The sequence below is a fragment of the Melospiza georgiana genome, chromosome 24 (assembly GCF_028018845.1).
Source record: "Melospiza georgiana isolate bMelGeo1 chromosome 24, bMelGeo1.pri, whole genome shotgun sequence".
NCBI lineage: Eukaryota > Metazoa > Chordata > Aves > Passeriformes > Passerellidae > Melospiza > Melospiza georgiana.
Window position 1 is genome coordinate 2933242 of NC_080453.1, and position 10429 is coordinate 2943670.

The 10429-nt window shown below is 48.1% G+C and overlaps 1 protein-coding gene across 1 annotated transcript; it reads right to left on the reverse strand.

Annotated features, from left to right (window-relative positions):
* Positions 1 to 854: 854 nt before the first annotated feature.
* SRSF4 (serine and arginine rich splicing factor 4) lies at positions 855 to 9917 on the reverse strand. The gene is made up of 6 exons (XM_058040366.1): positions 9757 to 9917; positions 6268 to 6410; positions 5309 to 5421; positions 3398 to 3612; positions 2483 to 2566; positions 855 to 2326 (listed from the first exon to the last, which is right to left on the reverse strand). The coding sequence occupies exons 1-6, from the start codon at positions 9861 to 9863 to the stop codon at positions 1555 to 1557; spliced, it is 1434 nt and encodes a 477-aa protein (XP_057896349.1). The 5' UTR covers positions 9864 to 9917; the 3' UTR covers positions 855 to 1554.
* Between the last annotated feature and the right edge of the window lie 512 nt (positions 9918 to 10429).

Genomic DNA, 10429 nt, shown 5'->3' on the forward strand with positions numbered 1-10429 from the left:
ACTTCCACAGAGATTTCTCATGCTGCCGTGGTAATGGGACATTTCATAAAGTCTGAGCCACTTGCTGAGCCCTGACCCCTCTCAAAGTGTGGGGAGATATTTTGTGTTGCAAGCAACTCTTATGATCTATAACCTCTTCATCTTTTTAATATGGCAAGACAAGTTTCAAATGATTAAATTATATGGAATTACTGCACCTATGACGTGACTCTCGTAGGAGAGCCATTGCCATCAAGTTGTGATCAGTTTGGAATTGGCTAAAGGACAGTTTTAGGGGAAGCTGTAACTAACATTTTTGTTTCAGACCAGGAACTCACAAAATACATTTTGCCTTCTATTTTTCAGAATGTTGCTTGCAGGCAGAACAGGTGCTGAGGATGTCACTTCTTCATTCAAAGCTGATTGTGCAGAAGAGCTTGTGGGAAGTTCAGTCTGAGCAATTTGCAAATGGCCCAAGTCTAAATTTGGGATATTATTCAGGAACACCTACACACCTACAAAACTCCTGCTAGAAGCTGCCCTCCCATCTCCCCAGGTCTCCAGGGACGCTGGGGACATACCACAGAACAGCCAACACCCTCTGTGCTTCCAAGCCCAGAAGCACATCCTGAGCTTTTTCTTTTATGAAGACTCTTCCCAAGCACAGGTGTTTCAGTAGGAGGAAAAACTCCTGAAAAATATGCTGGAGAAATAAGTTCTTTATCTGGACTGTATTCAAATGTTGTGCCTACACTGAATGTGAAGTGACTTTCTGAATTAGGAACCTTTTTTCTGTGAGTGACTCTCTACAAATTCAGGCTTACCTTGATCAATAGAAAATGCTGACAATCACAACACAGCACCACGTAACCAAATGTCATCAAGCAAAAATAGTCTTTATTCAAATTTCATGGAAACGGGGATCACTGTACTTTGCAAGACAGGGAAAAATAAAATAAAAAAATTTAATATAAAACAAGGATATTGTCACAATACCAGAATATGGAACTATAGTTCTTTTCCCTATAGATTACTGCAAGTACCTCTATTTTTTTTTCCTTTTGACTGTGCTATTCACAACTTCGTAAGTCCAAAAAATATGGAACAAAAGTAGTATGAAACTTAAGACTTAGCACTTCCACTAAATGGCAGACATCAAAGGGCATCAATCGAGGGCAAATCTGTTGAATCCATCATACCTACCTATCAGTCATCACTGCAATTCCATAAACCCACCAGGGTGCAGTGCTCATTCCCTGGCCTCATTCCCTGGGCTCATTCCCTGCAAGGCTCTCCTTGGAAAACAGGGCAATTTGGGGGCTCAAGGAAGAGGTGAAGAGAACCTTTCTATTGGATAGAAAGAGAAGAGAACCTTTCTATTGGATAGAAAATGAGCGGAGCAGCCTCACACCAGAGAGCGCTGCAGGGAGAGAGCACTGCAGTTAATGACAGACAGACCATCAGGTTGTTAAAAATACACAGCATCAACAGGGTTTCTACTTCAATCACTTGGTTACAGCTACTAAACATGTACAAAAGACTTTTCCAACCATTCCAAGTGGCGTTGCAGCAAGGTTAGGATCTGGAGCGGGACCTTGACCGCGACCGGGAGTGTGACCGAGAGGCAGACCTAGACCTGGACTTGGACCGGGACCTTGGCTTTGAATCAGATTTAGACCTGGAACGAGAATCTGATTTGATATTTGGTTTGAACTTGGAAATGGATCTAGATCTGGAGCGGGACACTGCATCCTCCCCCTCGCTTTTCGCCTCCTTCTTGTCTGACTCGGATTTGAGCTGCTCCTTTTCTTTGGAGCCTGACCTGGACCGCTCGTGGCTGTCCTTTCTTCTCTTCTTGCTGCTGCCTTTGCTGTCTCGCTTGCTGCGCCTCTTGCTTTTCTCACTCTTGCTGTGGCTCCGGCTTCTACTTCTGCTACCATCCCTGCTCCTTTTCCTACTTTTCCTTTTATCCTTGCTGTGGCTCCTGCTCCTACTCTCATCCCTGCTTTTGCTCCTGCTTCTACCCTTGCTAATGCTCTTCTCCCTGTCTTTGCTTCTACTCTTCTCCTTGCTTCTGCTCCTCATGCTCTCCTTCGCCTCTCCCCTCTCCTTACTCCCACTCCTGCTCCTGCTCTTTTCCTTGCTGTGGCTCCTGCTCTTGGCTTTCTCATCGCTGTTATGGAGAATGCCCTCAGATTTATCCTTGCTTTTGTTTCGGGATTTCTCTGCGCTCCTGCTGCGGCTCCTACTTTTATCCTCTTTACTTGGAGTCCTGCTTTTCTCTTTCTGGCCTCTGCTACGGCTCTTGCTTCGACTACGGCTCTTGCTTCTGGAACGGGACACAGACCTGGAAGTGCAAAAGCAACAGACAGCTCAGCTTTAGTGTGGCAAGAGCGTGCAGAGAATGGGACGGAAAAGAAAATCAAAATGTTCCTGCTGCAAATTTAACACGATGCTTCTCACTGAAGTGGGAGCCCCCAGTCCTCCCAAGACAAAGACATACCTGGATCTGGATCTGCTCTTGGAGCGGCTGCTACTGGCACTGCGGCTCCTGCTCTTGTGGGAGTGTCTGCTTCGAGAGCGAGACCTGCAACACAAGGAACCACCCTCACGTTAGCATGTGTCCATAGGGAGCTTGTGACCCCCGTGGGCAGAACCCCACAGGGCTAAAGCACCTTTCAGCAGCCAAATGTTCAGAGCTACACAACACAGTTACAAACTCAGAGCACCCTCTCCCCCCCTTTCATCCCTGCTGCCATGTCTGGCTGCGAGTAAGGTAGTAATCTGAAAGAAAAGATGCTAGTTTATTTAAGGGATAATCACTTTCCCAATCAAATCACAGTTTGAATATGGTAAGACACTGACATAAAGCTTTGACTTCAGATTTTGATTTCATAAGCAAGTTCTTCTAGGAACAGTAACGATTTGCTTGAGTTTTCTTGCAACAAGTTCTACCCCAGAATGGAAAGGCGAGTATACTTGGTGCTGCTGAAGCAGCTCTTGGTCAGTCAAGGAAAGCAACAAATCTCTTAGAAACAGGGAACAGGTGGAGGTTTCTAAGCTGAGAAAGAACTGTTAGTCCTGGTGCTTGGAGCAGAACACAGTGTTCAGAGCTGAAGTGTTAGAAGCACCTTCTGTTTCATTCCATGAGCATGGCTCCACCGGCCACGCAGCTGCTCCCACAAGGAACAAGGGCTGAGTTATCAGGGAAGAACAGTGACAGGTGTTCAGGGAGCAGGTCCACACATCCACCAAGAGAGACACCTCAGAACACAGCCCTCATTTGCCCTGGATATTAATACATGCTCAAAAAACTAGACCCGTTGAGAACTCCAAACATTTCCAGTGTTTTGGAACCCAAAAGTCTCAAGCCGCTCTATGTTCCCTAACTGCAGCCTGAGATACGTTAGACACATACCGTGAATGGCTTCGGCTTCTGGAGTAAGAGCGGCGCCGTCTCGATCCAGGTCTGTCTTCCATCAATCTAATCTTTCTGCCATTTACTTCTGTCCCATCCAGCTTTTCAAGGGCTCTTTTCATGTCAGAATAGGATTTGAACTCAATCACACCTTCATTTTTCCTTCCTTTGTGTGCATCTGCATATGTCACTTCCCCTGCCTGACGCATATAATCCTAGAGGAAGAGGACAGAATCACCATTGCCTTGAATCCAGAGCCAGGCTTCCTGCTGCCCCTGCTCACTTCTGACGTGATGTTCCCTGAGCAGCTTCTATTCACAGGGATGTCAGCAAGTGTTTGACCCAAACAGCATCTGAAGTGCCAAATAACACACTATGACTTCACAGAGTTGGTGTGATTAGAACCAGGTTGATAGCTTTGAGACAAATTATAATTTAAGGTCTCCCACTTCAAGTCTTAGATCAAATATGCTCTGGGCTCTCAAGTTTCAAATTATAGAAGTGATTAAAGAAGTAAAATGCTTGCTCTCCAAATCATGTTTTCAGAAATAATTAGGAAAGGTGATAAAGGTTGAATATGAAGAGGCGAGAAGCCACAGAGCAGCAGACCTCCCTTCATCCTCTGCCTTGTCAACATAGCTCGTTCTGCTGCAAAAACCCCCACAGAACTCCAAGCTCAGTTCTTTTTCCCACTTCATGCTTCCTGGCTTCTCTGTTTCAATTCCTAAACCCCTCTTTAGAGGGTTTATCAGGGGTCTGTTCTGCCCTGCTTTGAGCAAGGCAGAACAGGGCCTTTGCCAGGCCAGGGCATCTTTCAGCCCCTGTGGAAACTGGCTGCAGCGGAAACAGGGCACAGAGCTCTGCTTTGTTTTCAACCCAGCTACTCCCATTTGAAGTACACTGAAATGAAAGCTATTCCCAAAAAAGCAGTAATGCATCCACTGGAGGATTAATCATGCCATGCTCTACTTAGGATTTTAATAGAGAAGCAAAGACAAGCTATTGATAGTGTGAAGCATTAACAACAAAGACACTGGAAGCACCTCTGTACGTACCTGAACTAGTGTAAAATTCACTTACAGACCAGTTTCTACTATGTCAAAGTTTGTTTAGAACAAATTTTACACACCCTTGAAAGAGAACCATAAGAGAAAGTGTTCCAGTAAGAACAAGTGGGTTTAACCATTGCTGCTCAGTTTGATAAGGAAGCACTAATCTTTTTGCATCCATTATTGAAATCCTGCTCCCTGAATCCATGATGTGGATAATCACAAGCCAACATGTCACCTCCAGAGTACTCAGAGGCACTGTGGGCTCCACAGTGTCACTCAACACCTCCACTGTTAGAATTACCTGCCACTCCTTTGGATGTCAAAAATAAGTTTTTGGCAGAGATTTTTCATGATTACTCATTCTGGAAGCATCCTTACCCTGAAACTCTCCTTAAAACAACTTTAGATGATGTGGAAAATCCTAACAGAGAATTTGCAGGAACAATGCTGTTGTTTCAAACAGCTCTAGCACCTTAAAAGTTGATGGGTTAACTCCAAACTGACAAGGGCAAACTCCTTCATCTCTAGTGAATCCTACCCCTGGCATGATTTGAGTCTGTTTTGACAAGGCTTAAGAGAAAACACACTTGTATGTGATGTTAGCTGGTGCTAAGCATAAAATTATTCTCCCCCTGTGCAGTGCCACCAGTTCTGCAGATCCAACTCCCAACCTCTCATGAATGGCTTCACATATGCAAACATAGTCCTGTATTAAGGTGTGTGTTACTTCCAAAATCTACTGCCCACGGAGTTGCTGAGCTGGAGCAAAGCAGAGCAGCACATCACTTTGCCTGGCTGAAGACGTCTTCCACCCTTTGTGCTATGTAACAGAGAGAGGGTAAGGAAAGGGGCCCCGTACCTTCAGATCCTGCCAACTGCAGCGGCTTGACAAATTTTCCACAATCAATCTGTATTCTGTACGGGTCGGGGGACCGTACTTATCTCTTCCGCTTCTTCTATAACCATATCCACCTTTAGGAGGTGACAAGCAGACAGCAGAGCTTCAGCCAGGGAAATGGAGCCTCGCTCTCTGCCCCGATGGAACCGCTCCACCCTGGCTGCTCCCAAAGACACCACAGCCCCCCTCAGGGCTAAATCCACCCCCTTTAGGTAACACCTTGCAAAGACCCAAAGCATTCAAACAGTTTTACTACAAGCTCATAATTAAACAAGGCACAGAACTATAATTACGCTAGAATTAACATGCAATTATATTTAATATTATTTTTAAAACAGTTTGAAAGAAGAAACTGAATAAAGCCAGTTGATTAATGTTATTTACATTACTTTAAAGCTTTCTGAATATCTGACATTAATAAAGCTTCTCAGGCACCTATTTCAGATTAATCTCATATGTTTCTAGCCCTTGGGATCCTCACCACCCAGGTCTAATGGGAAAAGCTTGAGGTCGTCACATGGCTTCTGTTTTTTTTGGACAGCCAAGGGCCACAAAGGTCAAAGAGCCACTCATGGAAAGGTACCCCAAGGTCAGCAAAGGGAACGGGCAGTCAGCCTCAAAGGACTCTTTCAATTAAAACATTGAGGTATTTGTTAAATCTATGTTAAACATCACATTGCAAATAACCATTCAAATAGTTAAACAAAATGATAATAATAAAAATGGTAGAAGAAACTGTGTTTATTAACGTATCAATTAAAAGAGTTTAATACAACAAACAAATTAATAAATATTCAGATCAACAATTACATTTACAGTTACAGAACACTAGTCACAACTTTGTATTGCTTTCCTTTTATAAAAGAGTAAACCAATGTTTATTTCAAAGAAGCCACGGATACAAATGCACAAGTGCTTACTGCGTCCAGAACCGTAACTGCTGTCGCGGCGTGGGCCCCGGGCGTGCTCCACGATCACTCTCTCCCCACACAGATCCTTCCCATTCAGCTCATAAACAGCATCGTCGGCATCCCGCAGGTCATCGAACTCCACAAAGCCATACCTGGGGACAGGGAGGGAAAAGGGATCACTGGGCAGGAACTGAACCTGAGATATTTGTGCTCAAAAGCATCTCGTGGGTTTCTGCAGAGCCCTGTGCATGCTGTCCTGCAGATGAGCCTCCTGAGCGTACCTGAGGGTTCAAGGCTTTGAGCCTTGAAAAAAACCTAAAAAATGAAAATCCTTCCAAAACCAGGGAGAGAAATAGGAAGGCATGAAAAGGCATCTGCTGGTTCCCTGAATTGAAACCTAAAGTCATTCTTCATCAATAAAATGATAAATCATGTGAGAGCGTAACCGCTGAATTCATTTATGTTAGCAAAAGATTACTATTATGGCATACTCTTTGATGAAATCAAGGGTGTCATCTATCTTTTTAAAGGTAGAAGTTAAACCCCTCCCCACTAAAAGTAAGCACTACCCCACACAGCAAAATTAATAAATAAACACAGAATCACAGAACTGCTCAGACTGGAAAATCCCTCCAAGATCAGGGAGTCTGACCATGATGTTAGACATGGCCTTCATTATCCCTGGCAGTGCCCAAGGGCAGCCTGGAGGGGGCTTGGAGCAGCCTGGGACAGCAGAAGGGTCCGTGCTCATGGCAGGGGCGGAGCAGGATGGGCTTTTATGTCCCCTCCCACCAAACCACTTCTTTTTGGAAAGCAAACACTGATTTGGAACTGAGGTAGATGGAAGGGTGGAAGTTTGAAGCTTTGACCTGTGTTGCTCAATCCACTGCACAAGTTACATCCCCCTGTTCTGCAGGTGTTGTATTAGGATGAAGCCCTGAATTCTTCAGAGCTGCCCAGGGTAATGCAGGCAGGTAAGCACCAGGAGTAGAACTGGTTTGGTTTTTTTTCTTAGAGGCATCACAAGCAGTTTGAAGTGTCTTCATAGAAGATAAAAAGCAGGCTGAAAAGTTCAATTTTCTGGTCACTTCATACATCGACTACACACACAGTCACAGAGTTGTGACTGTCAGTGCAGCTCTGAGCAGGAAAGAATGTGAAAACTAAGAGCACACAATTAAAAACTAAAATTTGAAATGGAGAATCCTATATGACCCACACTTTCATTTCCTGAACTTCCCTCGGGTAATAATTGCTTTAAACCATTGAATTGCAAGCTCAAATTACAAGTAGTGAGCAGCAGCTAAGCTTTTGGAGCTCTGTGTATCACTTTGCATTGCATTGTCTCCCTCCAGCATTCCAGTTTAGCTGCTGAAATTGAATTTCAGTGGAATTTCCAGTGGAGGATCCACCAAGGAGAACCCCCAGATTTCCAGAAACAACTGCAAGAATCTCTGCAGTCAAACACCATGCAGGAGTTTGAATTGTTTCCTAGGCAATACCAGAAATAAGCCATGGAGGAAGGCTCAGGAGAGCACAGCTCAGCCCAGGGCTTCCCAAGCACAGACACAAAACCTGATTGCTTAAGTTCCATTTTTGACAAAGAATTTCACTTCAAACCTGTCAAAAGACTTCAGAATATAAAACTAGAAAAAAACGATTAAATTGACTTAAAAGCAGAAAGACAAGTCCCTTTACCACATCAGCCACATAACAACAGTTTCACATCTGGTAAGAAAGTTTAGTTGGCTTCCCTTCCCCCCCATCTCCAACAGGCATGAAGCAGAAATATCAAATTTGGGCCTTACTCAGCAATAGGAAAACTGCCCCCCCTCCTACCCCCAACATTTCCAAGGATACACAGCAGGAATGGAAAACAGCAGCCTCAGGTATTTCAGCTAATCTTCAACAAGTCCTGAGGCTGTGTGGGTTAAAACACTGACACATGAACACTTTTTTGCTTTAATAACAGATTTTATTCATTTTATAAACGTGTTAAATGTCCACCTGCCAGCACAAGCAGCATTAAAACTTAATGAGCCTCTTTCACTTTAATGCTCAAGGAGTAACTTGTACAAGAAATTCCTCTTCTTCACTGTAATTAATACCTGCCTCTCCTAGCTATATAATGATAAATTTATATTCCATTCAACCTTTCTAAGGAAGGCTTCAAGCTGAGTTTCTTGGAAAAAGCAAAGGCACTCATGAGGCTTTGGGTGTTGGGGAAAACCCCACCAAAAATGGCAATTTGCTTTTTCTTCAAAAATCCACACTTGAATGTCTTGGCCAAGCCCTGGTGGAGGAGGATCCAACCCTTGGAGCTGCAGTGTGGGCTCAGCTACTGGAAAGAACACAGAGGTATGGCGAGTTTGGGGTGTTTGTGGGGGGGCAGAACACACCCCCAGACAGCCTGAGGGCTCTGGGAGCAGCTCTGCCCCCCATACCCAGCACAGTGGGGTTCTTTTTGGGGAGGTTATCTGGGGTGCAGCCTAGCTCACCCTGCAGTGCTTGCCCTGGGGTGCAGAGGGGCTGGGGGGTGACAGGGTGACACCCTCCCCCTGCAGCAGGCAGGGCAGAACACACATGAGCTGTCCTGAGAACTGAAGTGACTCTCAGCTGTCACAGAATCCCAGGTGTCCTGCCTTCCAAAAAGGAGAAGCCCACCCACCCAAGCCCTCCCCAGAGGGGGAGCCCAGGTACCCTGCATCCACTCTAAAAAAGGGGAACCCAACTGTCCAGCCTCCCTCCTCCCACCCAAAGGAGAGTCCAGGCATCCGCATCCCCCCGACAGAGCCCCAGCCATCCTGCAGCCCCAAAAGAGGCCCAGACGTCACGTGCCCCCTTGACAAGAAGGGGAGCCCAGGCATCCCGCTCCCCATCCCTAAAGGGAACCCGAGCATCCTGCATCCCCAAGGACAGAGCCCAGGTGTCTCGCTATCCCCTCCCAAGGAGATCCCAGCAACCTGTCACCCTGCCCAGGGCGGGGAACCCGCCCAACCTGTCACCGTGCCCAGAGCGGGGAACCCGGCCGCCCTGCCTCCCCCACACAGGGGGAACCAACGCGTCCTGTCCCCCCTCCAGCAGGAGCCCAGACCTCCTGCCCTTCCCCCATAAGAAAAAGGAGAAACCCAAACGTTCCGTCCCCCCGAAAAAGGCACCAAGCAGACTGCCCTCTCCCAGTAAATCCCAGCCATCCTCTCCCCGCAGAAAGGGCGGACCCAGCCCCCGGGCCCTCCTCCAGGGGAAGTTCCAGCATCCTGCCATTTCCCAAAAGGGACAAGCCAACATGCCGCCCCAATAAAGCACCAGGCTCCGCGTCCCCCACCACGGGGGAGTTCAAGCTTCTGCCCCTCTCATCGCACCCAAAGGAGGCGACCCGGCCGTCCTGCCCTCACCGCTGCCCAGAGCGCCCGGGCGGCCTCGTTCCCCGCGGCCCCTCCGAGAGCCTCAGGCGCCCGGGCCCTCCCCTCGCGGCAGCCGGGTCGAGCCCGCGCTCACCCGTTCTTGAGATCCACCTCGAGGATCTTGCCGTAGCCCTTGAAGAAGCGCTCCACGTCGCGCTCCCGGGCCTGGTAGCTGAGGCGGCCGATGTAGACCCGCGGCATCGCGGGGCCGGGGTGGGCCCGTCAGGGGCCCGGGGGCCGCGCGGCCGCCTGACGTCACGGCGGCGCGCGGGCAGCGACGCGGGGCAACGTCACGGCGGGCTACGCCCCTGGCGCGGGCTGGCTCTTAAGGGGGCCATGCCGCCGGGTGGGCCCCACCGGCCCGGGGGTGGGGTCCCGTTCCCCATGGAGAGGATGGCTCGATCCCCCTTTCCCCCGTGTCTGATGGGCAGGACAGCGTGCGATCCCCCTTCCCACGGCTCAGGGGGTTTGTGGGGTCCCCTCTCCCCATACACTGGCTGTATTGGGGTTTGCCTTCCCGTGGGGGTCCCGTTCCCCATGTGGCGGATGCCTCGATCCCCCTTTCCCACGTGCAGGGCGCTAGTGACGGTGCCGAGGTGCTTACGGGGCCCTCTCTTTGGCAGGGGTCTGAGGATTGCCCCACTCCTAAAATGCTGATCCTGATGGGACCCCAAAGGCAGGCAGGGATGGGGGTCCCCCATCCCCACGCTCGGGGCACCCAGGCGTCCCCCCATGGCATTCCCCATCCGTTCAGCACCATCCCTCTT

Bases quoted from the DNA above. Each gene is read 5' to 3' on its own strand.
- SRSF4 (XM_058040366.1), bottom strand. From the start codon at position 9,863: ATGCCGCGGGTCTACATCGGCCGCCTCAGCTACCAGGCCCGGGAGCGC. The intron at 5,422-6,267 runs GTAAGCACTTGT...CACCTCCTAAAG, and splicing joins CAGTTACGGTTCTGGACGCA to GTGGATATGGTTATAGAAGA. The intron at 3,613-5,308 runs GTACGGGGCCCC...CTCTTCCTCTAG, and splicing joins GCAGTTGGCAGGATCTGAAG to GATTATATGCGTCAGGCAGG.